The sequence below is a fragment of the Anoplopoma fimbria genome, chromosome 20 (assembly GCF_027596085.1).
Source record: "Anoplopoma fimbria isolate UVic2021 breed Golden Eagle Sablefish chromosome 20, Afim_UVic_2022, whole genome shotgun sequence".
NCBI classification, from domain to species: domain Eukaryota; kingdom Metazoa; phylum Chordata; class Actinopteri; order Perciformes; family Anoplopomatidae; genus Anoplopoma; species Anoplopoma fimbria.
In genome coordinates, this window is record NC_072468.1 from 6,596,861 (window position 1) to 6,610,707 (window position 13,847).

At 38.7% G+C, this 13,847-nt stretch overlaps 1 protein-coding gene across 1 annotated transcript; it reads left to right on the forward strand.

Annotated features, from left to right (window-relative positions):
* Positions 1-9,639: 9,639 nt before the first annotated feature.
* fxyd11 (FXYD domain containing ion transport regulator 11) lies at positions 9,640-13,731 on the forward strand. Its single transcript, XM_054622141.1, has 7 exons — positions 9,640-9,705; positions 11,555-11,599; positions 11,877-11,909; positions 12,252-12,266; positions 12,692-12,766; positions 12,914-12,938; positions 13,197-13,731. The coding sequence occupies exons 2-7, from the start codon at positions 11,566-11,568 to the stop codon at positions 13,225-13,227; spliced, it is 213 nt and encodes a 70-aa protein (XP_054478116.1). The 5' UTR covers positions 9,640-9,705; positions 11,555-11,565; the 3' UTR covers positions 13,228-13,731.
* The last annotated feature ends 116 nt before the right edge of the window (positions 13,732-13,847 follow it).

Genomic DNA, 13,847 nt, shown 5'->3' on the forward strand with positions numbered 1-13,847 from the left:
CCCAACTATTTGAAGCCAAAACATAAACAGAATGTTGAAGGAATGAGTCCAAGTTCAGTTCCCTTGTCTCAAACTCAATGGTTTTTTAATGCTTATTACATCTCAGTCAGGTAGTTTCCTACAGTTATTTAGTATTTTGGCAAAGTCAGTTTATGGTCCAGTCTAAAATATGTTAAACTTATGGATGGATTGCCATGAAAATGTGTACTGATAGTCATGATCCCCAGAGGAGGAATCACTGACTTTCCCTCTCGCCCCACACACAGGTGTCACGAGTGTACTTAGGACCTAATAGCAGTATGCCTGACACAAGGACTAGTTGGTATAAACTTTAATTCAGGATTGAACAAACGGAAGGAAACCGGGCATGAGCAGACTCACACAGAGAAGTCCAGCCGGGAAAACGCCAATCAGTCACAGGAACAGGCAGACAGACACCAGGAGGAGCAGAGGCTACTCTCGTGGTCGGGGACAGAAGGCTGAGGTGTTTACTGGGGCAGAGACGAGGCAGAAGAATCCAAAACAATCGAGGTCGGTAACGGGATCAGTCCAAGGGTGAGTGCTGGAAAGTCTTGCATGACGCGGAGAACAATCTGGCAGTGAGTGGGTGTGAGACAGGAGTTTAAATACTGAGTGAGCAGGGAGTGGCTGACAGGTGAACGGAGTGAGCTGATGAGCAGGGGAGTATGGAAGCAGAACTGTGACAACAGGTCATAGTTTTCAGATATACATTGAAACAGACATCTGCTGGTTGGACTGGCACAAAAGTTTGTCCAGACATTCATGATTCCTATTCAATGTAGTCTGATAAAGTTGGTGATCTCCTGTGTTCATCTCTCATCTACTATTGTGGTTTGCAGAAAAATGTCTCCAGACAGCTGTTGGATGCATTTGCTACAGATATTCAAGGGGCCCGGGAGGATCACTTCTAAAGAATACTGGAAGCCCCTGACTTTTCATCCATCCTGCAAATACCTGCAAAACTAATTGACATCAACATTCGCTGTACTGTGTGTAAATTGCAAGTTAGCTGTGCAACTAAGATGGTGTACCTGCTAAACATCGGCATATTAGCATTGACAATGTGAACATGTTACATGCTGATGGTATCATGTAGCTCAGAGCACCGGTGTGCCTTAGTTCAGCTACACAGAGAGTGTTGGTTCACTATAGTCTTATTAAGCGAAAAGTAGAGAGTAAATATGATCATTCTCTTTCAACTTTATAGAATCCAGCTTCTCAATGTCTAACAATGAACAACCCAGCTATAAATACTGTAATTGGCACAGGGCGTTCAAAGCAAGTACGTGTTGAAAAGTTATGCAATCTCTTCTGTGCCAGCGGCAAGTCGACCTGCTTGTCCTTCAGACTATTTGAAAGTAAAATTGTTACCTGAGTATTTCAAGTTCATATATATGTGTGTGTGTGTGTGTGTGTGTGTGTGTGTGTGTGTGTGTGTGTGTGTGTGTGTGTGTGTGTGTGTGTGTGTGTGTGTGTGTGTGTGTGTGTGTGTGTGTGAGTGAGTGAGTGAGTGAGAGAGAGTGAGAGAGAGAGAGAGAGAGAGAGAGAGAGTGAGAGAGTGAGAGAGAGCGTAAACAGGGAAGCAGTAAAGCTTTGCAAGGTAATCACTGACGTTTCTTCCAGCAGCTATTATTGGCTCAGGCCAGGCCTGCTCAACCTGTTTGTTACTCATTCGCAGAAATCCATCTTGTAAATCAGGAAAATGTCCACATTTTTGTTGTTGGTCTTAACTTCACACCTGGTTTGAGCGTGAGGATGGAGTGAGACTGAGGGAGGTGTAGAGAGAGTCGGTCTATTCACTGTTTATTGAGGCAGTAGATATATGTCAGACAGTTTAGATAAGTTGTTTTCTGAGACATTCATTCCAACAACATTTATTTTTAAAGGAGCTGCGTCATATTCTTCAAATAAGGAAGCTGCCTGCAGACCTTCTGTGGAATTTCCAGTTCTCTTTATCGGTTAGTGTCAAAAATCTCAGTCTTTCTTAACATTTACAAGATACTTTTTGCCATTTTACTTGATTTGGCAAAAGCCCATATTTTAGGGGGAAAAAAGATTATGGGTGACAGAATACTGATTTAGAAATGTAAAAAAATTGAAAACAGCTTTGTATGACTTAAGCTCAGTGAATGAAATAGAAATGTTAAAATGGTTGCTTTGAAACGTGAAACATTTTTGTTTTGTCTTTCAATAAAAGACAACCTTACTTTTTCATAAAACAGAGGCCTGAAATCAGAAGCTTATTACAAGTGGAGAAAGATTTTCAGAATTACTAAATAAATGTTTAATCAGATCTGTGTATGACGTATACGCTGCTCCGGCCAAATACACTCAATTGATGGATTGAAATAAAACATTTCTATAGGTGATAACAGTTATTTCTCAAATCATTTTGATGGGTTCTAAAAGTCTGGCAGCCTTTTCACATTAAATGTGTATCCAAAATCATTATAGCGTAAAAAAAACTGAACTGCCTTCAGTCGTCAACATCAACTTTCACATTCATTAAAATCACATTTAATCTGAAGGAAAACACAATGAGTCTTGTACTTTTACTGCACACGTATTGTGTTATTCTATGGTTGATGGATATGTAAAGTTACATTGTTCAGATGTTTGCAGATTAACCTATGGAATAAGAAAGACTGGTCAGAGAAAATCATGGAGGACAGGGGGAAAGGGGCGAGGACGAAGAACAGGAAGGTTGCTCATATTTGCTTGCAGCTGCTGGCTCTGCTCCAAATCACCTCACCCTCCTCAGGTAACTAACCAAGTCCAGGACTTCAAAGTCAAAAAGTTAAACTGACATCATGCATAGACACTATTTTGACCCTGGTTAATGTTTTGCAGTCTGTAAGAAAGAAATTGAAGTGACATGAGGATTTTTGTATCACAAATCTTTCCACTCTTCCAAGAAATTCATTAGAATATTAAAATGTTTATGAAGGCATTGGAGGGCTTTTGCTTAATGTAGCATTCAGTTCCTTTTAACAAACACAACAAGGGTGGATGGGTGTATATTTGTTCTTGCATATAACAACAACTCAACTCAACAATTATCTGAGTACTAATGTGCACAGTATTTTGTTCAAGATCAGACTCCATGATGTCTGATCTGTTTGATCACTGTTGCACTGTGTATTTATATAAAGTCTGTGTTTGGCTCCTTAACTGGTTTCCTACATTTTTGTCCACAACAAACTGCCTGAAAAAAAGATCCATAGTGGTCTAAACAAATTGTATTTTACTGCTTCCTGATGTGATTGGGTTTTTAAATTTGAAAATGTGAAGTGATTTAAACCAGATTAAAAAAAAATGCCTTTAAATGTCTGTGATGTCTGTGATTTTATAAAAAAAATTCCACATTTTGCTTCTTCGTCCTTATCTCTCTCACCCCCACTATGACACACACATCCTCCACACTTTATCATGGCTTCAGCCCAAAACACCACCACCACCACTTCAGCAGCAGACCCTACAGCTCTCAGTTATATCACACACCCAGCTGACGTCACAGTGGCTGTTGGAGAACCGGCAGTGTTTCGCTGTGGCGTGCCGAAAGCTTTTCCAAACTTCACATTCACCTTCTACAGGAGTCACGCAAACTACACCCTCACATGCCCCTCGGGCCACGTGGAAGATATCCCCCAGGTAAGGTTGTCTCCGTCCTATTCTGTGTTTACTCTAAGTCCTCACTTCATCCTCATCTTCTTCTCCTCTTCCCCTCATTAACACTATCTTGTTGTCACACAGTCACAAAGCTGAGGAAGTATACAAAATATCTCAGAGCAGCTAGTCTCTCTGACTTGAAATTAAAGTTGCTTTGATTTCTAACTCATTGTAAGAATTGAAAATATATTATAATTGTTCAACATTTCTTGCATGTAAGAGCATTTCCCGGGTCACATCATGTTTATATTCTTTTCAATTTATTTTTATTTCTCATTGGAACACCTCCTCATTACTTTCCCTGTCTCTCTCCTCAGGCTCTCGATGGAAGTTGTGATATGAAAAATGGAGAGTCATTGGCTGTGTGGACCCTCAAGGGAACTTCGTTCTCCGACAACGGCACGAGAGTCGTATGTCAGCAGGCAAAGAATCCTAATGCACCTGCTGCCGTCCTACACGTTTATGGTGAGACGCGTCTGTGTCAATTTAACATCTATATTTTATCAGCATCTGCATAAAAACATATTTCAATAATTTATTTAACTTTAATTCTACATGCTGTGGTACACCTGTAATTTTAAATCACAAGTAGTTATGCTGACATCTGTGGTAAATTCCCCTCCCTCACTCTGTCCTGTTGTCCTCACTCCTAGATAACGGCACCAGCTATGCCACTCTCATTGGTTGTACCATTGGGGGCTTCTTTGGCATACTGTTGGTGTTTGGTTTGTCGTATACCATGCTGCAGAGATCTGAGACCCTCCAGAAGTGCTTCAGTAAGTATGCTGCCTCAGTTCACTGGTGAACGCATTGACCCGAAATTGAAAATTGAGTAAAGTAATCGGTGATCTGTTTGTGCTTTCAGGAGGAAAAGACACGCAAGATGATATGACAATAATAGTAACAAAGGAGTAAAAGGAGAGACCTTGCTTGATGTTGCTCTGTACAAACAGAGAATGGAAAAAATGTATAAAAATATATTTTGACCAATCTAAGTGAAAACTAAGATGTATATAACCCAGGTCTGGAGGTGATGATGTCTGTTGAGGTTGGATCCATCCGGGACATCTTCACTTCCTTGTTCTGCAATCAATAACTAGACCTTGCACACATTATTAACATCCTAACAGTGAATAATACAGCATGAGCACTTCAAACAAAATACCAAAAAAAAGCTTATACCAGATATCTTTTCCCACTTGGTGCAGGATCATACATCAATATTTACTGCCATTACTTGATATATTCTATATTATACGTCAAATGTGTTGTTGTGGTTATGTGTGTTTAGAGAGCAGCAGTCAGACTGTATGTGATAAAGGATTGTTAATTTGCAATTGTTTAAATGTTTTATAGTTAATGGTATATGTAATAAAAAGGTAACAATGTAAATTATGAAATTGCTGAGCAAGTGATTGTCTGCAGACAGGCACCGTTTAAATGAAGAATAGAATAGTAGTGCTTGGTGCATCCACATCTGTTTCACAGCTGTATTACAACAAACTGTAGAAGGTAAAATACTTACTAGTGGGGTCCCAGCTGTGCTTGTTATACCAGTTTAGTCAGTTACACTTTCACTGTTTGTCCACTTCAGAGAAGCACTCACTGCACAGATTATAAGCAGATTAGTTGTTGTTACACTTTAGAGAGACATTTTCCCCTCTAATAGAACTGATTTTAAATACCAAACACTAAAACAACTTTTCCTTTTCTCATCAGAAACTTTTGCACTTTTATTTGTCATATTATTTAATAAAAGCTCTAATGAAGAAATGTCTTTATTTGGGATTAAGTCAGTGAAGTTAGATGTTATAGATGTTTGTATATATTGGCATTTTATAAGTAAATTGTCCTGATGCTTTTGTGGTTACACAGTTATTGCCTTTGCATGGAGGGAAGTGTGTGGCCCATGACCAAATTAAAGCTGCATGATATCAAAATAAAAACACGTGTATCATTTTATGACAGTTAAGAAGATTCTGTCTCTGTTCTGACTCTGTACAATCCTAGATGTCTGAACGTTTCAGGAGAGGGAAAGCTACAATACACACAGCAGCATTCAACTGGTTATCACGCGTTGTTGTCTGGTAGTTGGCACTTCTAATATGTTTTTATAAATTGTCCATCCATCCATCTCCTTCCGCTTATCCGGGGCCGGGTCGCGGGGGCAGCAAGCTAAGGAGGGTCCTCCAGACGTCCTTCTCCCCAGCAACACTTTCCAGCTCCTCCTGGGGAACCCCGAGGCGTTCCCAGGCCAGACGAGATATATAATCTCTCCAGCGTGTTCTGGGTCTACCCCGGGGCCTCTTACCAGTTGGACGTGCCTGGAAAACCTCTAAAGGGAGGCGTCCAGGAGGCATCCTGATCAGATGCCCGAGCCACCTCAGCTGGCCCCTTTCGACGCTTATAAATTGTGCACATGAATATTTATTTCTGTATCGCTTCATCTCAATAACCTGTGTGTATTCTTCATTATCACCAACATTGTGCTGCTGCATGAAGATTTTACATTGGTTCTGCGTCATAATAAACGGTTTGGTTATTTTGCATATGTACTTGTTAGTTAGACTCGTAACCAGTGATGAGAAGTGACGTTGACATGGTCACAACTTTGGTATGGCTCTTGCTTCCCCCTGGTGGTGAACTCCTTACATGTCTGCTTGTATCATGAACGAGACATCTGCAGTCATTGACCCTTCTGTCTTAACGTTGTATTATCAGCTTATATCAGTTATCAGGCTTGATTATTGTATTTCCCTGTTTGTGGGGTTGACCCATCCCACCCTTTTTACAAATGTTCCACCATTGGCATTGTAAACCAATTTTAAAGACCCAACTTTTGCTTGCTTTTGGTATAGTCTGAGGTGGCCCTCAAGGCTTTTGTCAAGTCCCCTCTTAACTTTCTAAGGTCCTCTTACTAGTTTTTAATTTACTGTTGGTTTTGTTCAATTTCTCCTAACTTCTTTTTGTTGTTGTTTTAGTGTATTACATTATGTATTATTGCCTCGTATGCAGATTTGATGTCTTTAATTGTGTATACCTGTATTCAGACAGAACTTAACCCATCCACCTCTACTGGAAAGCACTTTGGATCGATTCCTGTTGTTTAAAAATATTAGCAATTTAAAAAAAAGATGGAGGTAATTACTCCTAGCAATAATCTGATGATCTAAAACACATATGCTTGTGAAATATCCAATCAAAATCTCTCTTTGTCCATGTGACTCTGAACCATGCTAAACTAAAACATCCCCCAATGTGTTCACTAAAATAACACTATTTTATTTCTCAAAAAATGTGCTCTGTAAGGAGACACACAATCTCAACTTTACACTGGGAGAGAGGTAATTGAGCGCAAAACAATGTTATTTGACGATCAGTATTTGACTTTGGTCTTTCATTCCTCTGACTGTGTGTTGTGACACCTGATAGAGCAGCATGGACAGCCAGTGACACACACACACACACGCACACACACACACACATACACACACAGGGCAATCAGCAGGAGAGAAATTCAGCCTTGTCTTTTAGTTGATATAACAGAGGCAGTATGGAGCAACGTGTTGACTCAGCTGCTCAGCTACACCTCGGTTCACTCGTGATAGGTTCCTGTCTTATTCTGGTGTCTGATTTTCTTCTGTTTAGATGAGACAATAACGTGGTGCCTTTCCGGAAGGAGTCAGTCGGGTCATGTCTTGCTCATCATTTATCTATTCAGTTTGGGTGAAAAAAGGCCTAATATAACGTGTCTAAATACACAACACTCTTGTCATGTGAGGACCCGTCGCTAAGTATTCAAAAGTTTCCAAATATGTTATTAAGAATAATAATAATAATAATATAATAATAATAATAACAGAATATTTTCAGACATAAGTGAAGCTCTCTTATATGCAGACTAACTGGATCTCATTCACTGCAAGCTAACCCAGTCTTTGACCTTTAGTTTTAATGTTTGTGGACAAACATCCTAAATACCACCATACCAGAGAGACGCATGCATAACCATGTGTGTGTGTGTGTGTGTGTGTGTGTGTGTGTGTGTGTGTGTGTGTGTGTGTGTGTGTGTGTGTGTGTGTGTGTGTGTGTGTGTGTGTGTGTGTGTGTGTGTGTGTGTGTGTGTGCGTGTGTGTGTGTCCACTGATAACCTACATTGTTCATGGTTTTCTCCAGTTGACCCTAACTGAAAAGAGATCCTTGACATACCTGAGGAAACATTAAAGGGAACGTTAAACTATTACAATTAAAGTTAAATAGTAACAACTTGATATTGAGTGAAGTTAGCAAGAGAATTAACGATATACTTTACAACTTGTAGAAATAATTTTAACTGACCTACAGCTAACCTCTTTTTTATTTAAAAAAAGACAAAAAAGACAAAAGCAGAAAAGCAAGATAATTAAACAAAATACAGGATTATTTTACCACCAACCGCTAACATTTACATTTGATGTTTACTGGACATGTATGAGATATTAATGCTGCTGTGAAAAATGTGATCCTTGTATTTCTTTATCAAGTTAATGTTATTGTTAAGCTACATTTCATTTAATTTCATAAGTGTATATTTTTATATTTTATTACTTTTACAGATATGACATAATGTGTTGCTGAGGAAAATAATATTGTAGTTTTCACCAGAGAAAGACATCCTAGATACATATATACATATAGTGAAGGAAACCACACACTGAGTATCCGCTCTCTAATTCTATCGGTGACATGCTATTGACATGGAACACTGTGACCTTCATTTAACCTCACATAAACAATGTTTTGCTTCATGCAGACAGACACCAGGGACAAAAGAGACAGTGCAGCCACAGAGCTCTTCACTCTCTCATTATTATGTGTTATAGACAGGATTTTAAACTGGATACAAATCAGTTTGAGAAAACTATGCATTTAGAGTAACCCATGAAATCCAGTCCATGCTAATCCATGTTTAAAATGTGATGGGAGTGAATAAGCCAGTGTAAATCTTAGCTCTAATCTTTCTCTCTCTGCATTGTCATCACCAGTTGCTGCTCTAATTTGCTCTCAAATTGTTGTATTATCACCTACACAAACACATATTTGACCACACACACACACACGCACATCTTAAACTACTGTCTGTGTCTCTGTCATTCTTTATCTCTATTGCCCTCACAGTTTTATCATTTGTTGAGAGGCTGATGCATGCCTCGGCTTTTGCAGCGTGTGACAGGAAAAGATATTAATAGTCACAGATCACCACTGTGACACATACATACACTTGCATAGTTCTGCACACATGTGTTGTGTACACAGGGGTAACACCAACGGAGATACCCACCAACGTACAAAACAGCATTTACCAGAAAGAAATTCCACCTGTTTGGTATTTAAGGGGCAATAGAATATAATTGATTTAACGCCCAATTTAAAAATGGTCCCTTTCAAGAAAGATTGTGAGTTTGAATCGATCCTGAGATAGTTTACAGTAAAAATCTCTCCCTCCTGATAAATAAATAAAATAAAATGCCTGTCAACCATAAAACCAACAGAGTGCAATCTATTCCACAGAGAGAGGAGCATAGGCAGATACCTGGGGAACCTGACAAAGAGCCACAGGGGGGGGGGAAATCAAAGCACTCTTGCTGGAGAATCAAAGGCGGTGTAAAGCAAATTTAACGTTAAAATTAAAAATATGAAGGTTTGAATCTGTACCTTAGTGTAAGATTAAGAGTGTAGTAAGTGTACTATGTATACCTATCTATAAATGTCTCTCAAAATGGTCCATTTGAAGTAAATTACAAATGACTTTCACTCCATCATGCACATACGCTGATGTTTATGGCATAACATCCCCACTGGTCTGTACGTAAACGTGTCAGACGTTCACACTGGACGCACACCTAAGTTTATATCCCAAACAAAGAGGAGGAGCAGGTGTTACTTATTCAGGTAAAAAAGAAAATACACACTTTTGACCAGGCAGTGTCTTGGAACATTCGCACATACTCCTCTGTTTCTGAACCATCAGCTCAGGTAAGCTCAGGTATAGAAGAGCAAGGAAGGATGCCAGTCAGTGTTAGGGGTCAAGGTCACCTTTCTGTGAGAAAGTCGATTGGAGGCATTGTGATTCTTGTGTGCTTATCATTTATTCTGAAGGTTTCCGCTATAGGCTTTACCAGTATAAAAGATAGACCTTTGTTATATAGAGTCCATTTGAGGACTCAACTGAAAGAGGAGCTTTTAAATTGCTTTGGAGATTTGGAGAGCAAATGTGCTTGTGCTGAAAATATATTATACGTTCAAGGTGTCTATTTGTTTATGGCACGAGTGGCTTCTGTTTTATAGTTTATGACATTGTGTCCATGTATGACGAGCCCTATAATAACATATGGGCTGGTTTCTGGCTTGTCTTGACTTAACAAATGTAACATGTTGCTATATTTAAATTAACCTTAGACAACAGTGAATTTTCCGAATTGGATCAGGATTTTTTTAGATTTTAGAAGGCCAGCACTGCAGGGATTTGGTTAACTAAATAATGCAGAACTAAAGAATTGGGATGTTGGCAGAACATCTGTAATCTGTGAGGGACACTGAACTGTAACATCCACTCTAGCGAGCAAAAAATATATATTTTGTAAAATCTTTTTAAACCCAAGCAGAAAGTCTATTCCGTCTGTCGATGCTGGGTCGTCTGAGATGTGGGACACGTTTTAAGACCTGGGAAAGAGTTTGACCTTGGCTAATGTCATGCTAACTGATTGCTGGAATGACATTTTAAACAGAGGACAAAAGGCCATGACTGAGGATAAGTGACTGAAACTGCATGATAGGGAGTCTCTGTATTGTCTTTGTTTTTATTTGATGTCCATTTCTTGAAAAAGCTGGTGCAAACTGATTTTCTCTGCAAGAATTTACATGCAGAATAATATCAAGCGTCAAGCCAGTATTGGATCCTCTAGTCAGACTTATCAAACATGCAATAAAGCAAGGAAAGTGTTTATCTATTGCGAAGTTCACTGTGCTTTTGTTATGCAAGGTTAAATACAAAAAAACCATCTGTTAATGGAGAACTAGTTTGAGCCACAGGGGAGCAAAATGAGAGGAAAGGCAATGTATGCAGTGAATCTGACCTCTATGGAGGCCCAAGGTTGTCCAAGATCAGCAAGAGGTTACAGTGAGGTCGCTGAAAAGTCCTGTTGCTTGTCCACTTTTCTTATTTTCTTACGACATGTCTTTAATTTTGCAAAGGACGACACAGTAGGTGTACTTTATGTTATAATGAGCTAAGTGTTTTTTATTGTTTTTAAAAGACTGTTGACTTTTGTAATGACCGTACATTTGCCAATTTAACAACATTACTTCTTGAAATACGAATGATAAAACTATAAAACTTAGCAATGTCTAAGTCTAAAAGCTGTTTTTTGGATACTACTTAAGACATAAACTTTATAAAGTCAATAAAAAATCACACTGCTCATATGGAGAGAAAGAAAATCACCGAATATATTTGGATGCTGTAAAGCACATGACAGTGTTTGGCCAAAAGCGAAGATTTTAGTGGATATTGCAGGAAAGTTGTCTGGAAACCAGCTGGGTTTCGCCCCAAGACAAAAAATGATCCACTGTTTACTCTCAAAACACCCAGAATGCATCCCTGCTGACGAGACACTGACCTCTCACACAACAAGGACATTCTTCCCGGGGGGAGGGAGAAGTGTGTCCTTTGTTGCTTGTATGCATGTGTGTATATGTGTGTGAAACAAAGGCAACGTGATGGGAAAAACATTTGCCACTTTGTTTTTAAGTCTATCTTACAATCATATGTTGTCTTTCACTGTCTCTTTGTTTTTATCTGATTCTATTTCTATCTAATTCTTAGTTGTTTTGAAGATGGGACATCTCACTGTTGTGGCTGTTATGGCAGGTAAATATAACAGAAAACGGAGAGACAACAACATCCTAGATGTTTTATTTTCAATGAAATTTATGGGCTTACAAAAGCTCACTTGTTCAAAAAGCATCAAGCTACCCAGACCCACTAGTAACTCAACGTGTTTTATACTATATACTATTTACTATTTATACTATAATTCTTAAAAACTCTGTAGTGAGACATGTTCTTGCAGAGCCACTGACTGTTTGCATTAAAGACGACTCCCACTCAACAAAATTAACATTTCATTTGTCTGACTTTCTTGCAGTGCTCTTCACCCTTTTCATGGAAGCTGAAGCAAGTAAGGCCAAACTCTCCTTTTACCTGGTCTTGTTCTGAAACTGGTTTGTTGTGAAACTGGTTAAGAAAGAAATCAAACTAAAATCAACATAACAGTGGCCAAATTCAGGGCAATAGTACTGTTACCATTCCAAAATGGATGCTTAAAAAAAGGTTCAACTGTCCGAGAGACATGGACCAATGTGTTGTCAGGGCCGCCTTCTACATTTACAGTTGTTAGTTTGTGAAAGTAAAATTTCAACATCTTGACTCATCCATTGAAGCAAGTTAAAGTGAGTCTTATCATTAATGTTTCTTTTCCCCCTCTCTTGTTTCTCCTCCCCCTTTTGTGTTTGGTCTGCAGACCCATTTGCTTACAGTAAGTACAGACACTCTTATCTCTTAGTTCTTATAATTTGCACTATAGCATCTCACTCCTTGTATGGATTATAAAAAGACTAGTGCAGAGTTGTATGTATACACTTAGATTATAGCAAATGTCATGTGCCTGATAACAAGAGCAACCACTGCAAATTGAATTTGTCAATGCAATATTAACAAAAAGAATCGATCTGTTAGATAAAGCATAAGTAACCTGATGAAGGTCTATGCACCGAAACGTCATGACTAAAATACATTTATATGCAAGTGAAGAAGCCAGTGTGCGGGAGTTTTTGTTCTATAGATAAAGCATAAGTAAAATGGTAGATGATCCTGCATTTAATTATAGGATATGTTTGCTTTGCAATATCAATTTTGCTTTGTCAATAAACCTTCTTAACTTCTATCATTATTGTCTGACAGACTATGAAAGGCTACGAATTGGAGGCCTGGTCTGTGCCAGCTTGTTGTTTATTGGAGGACTCAGCATTATATTTTGTGAGTTTTGAAACCGTGCAGATAAATGAGCCTGTATGGTAAACCTCTGAAAGCATTTTAATTGATTTTTTAAATCCCAAATGAATGCTAATAAAAGAATCAGTGTGGTAATAAAGCTCAGTAACACATCCCACTTTGCCTTCACAGATAACAGGTGCTCCACTAAGAACAAGTATGTTTTTTTTGTCATATACTGACTGTGTAATGTGTGTGTGTGTGTGTGTGTGTGTGTGTGTGTGTGTGTGTGTGTGTGTGTGTGTGTGTGTGTGTGTGTGTGTGTGTGTGTGTGTGTGTGTGTGTGTGTGTGTTTTCATGACTATTTGACTTGTTGCCCTTACAGTATCCCCCTCTTATTGTCTTTCTATGTCTTTGTCTTTGTTCCCAAACTGCCGTGCGAACTGACGCCCCTCCCTTTTCTCTTACCTTGTAGAAAAGTGGAAGATGACAACAGTGAAATCTGATATGGTGCCTGACAAACCGGTTGGGGCCAGGAAGAAGAGCTCAGAGGCAAGGGGCGGAGAGATTTGGGCGTGTGGTGGGGGGTTTGGAGGAAACACACCAGCTCAGATGATTTAATCTGTAAAGACCTGTGCAAACAAAAAATATACCACTGATGCAAAGTGTGAAGGCATGTATCCATTAGGCCCATATCTGTACTAATATGTTAATTATAGGTTCATTTATATTCACAAAGATGTTTATCGCTGAAAACACATGAACCTTCTCAACATATTTTGTCTGTTTCAAGGTTAGTTTAGTCATTACCATAATGTTGTTTATTGTTACTGAAATAGTGCATTAGTAGGAACATAATGTCATGTTTAGTCATTATGGCCTGCTGTTGATAACATTGTTAGATTAATCATGTGGTCAACTATTACAACATTGTTAAGATTAGGGAAAAAATGGTAAGAAACCTTTGGTGTGCACATCCAAAATGAAAATAAATGTCACTATGTGGAACCAAATAGCTAATATTTCAGTGTTGTTTTTTACAAGTATATGATATAGGTCATCTTATAGTTCTCTATGACCTTTAAAGACTTTAACCTTTATTACTGTGAAGGGCAGGTTTTGCTCT

What these genes read in the sequence shown, in the direction of transcription:
- fxyd11 (XM_054622141.1), top strand. Translation starts at nt 11,566, where the DNA reads ATGGGACATCTCACTGTTGTGGCTGTTATGGCAG. An exon ending in TGTTGTGGCTGTTATGGCAG is followed by an intron (nt 11,600 to 11,876) that starts GTAAATATAACA and finishes ACTTTCTTGCAG; the next exon opens with TGCTCTTCACCCTTTTCATG. An exon ending in AGGACTCAGCATTATATTTT is followed by an intron (nt 12,767 to 12,913) that starts GTGAGTTTTGAA and finishes TTGCCTTCACAG; the next exon opens with ATAACAGGTGCTCCACTAAG.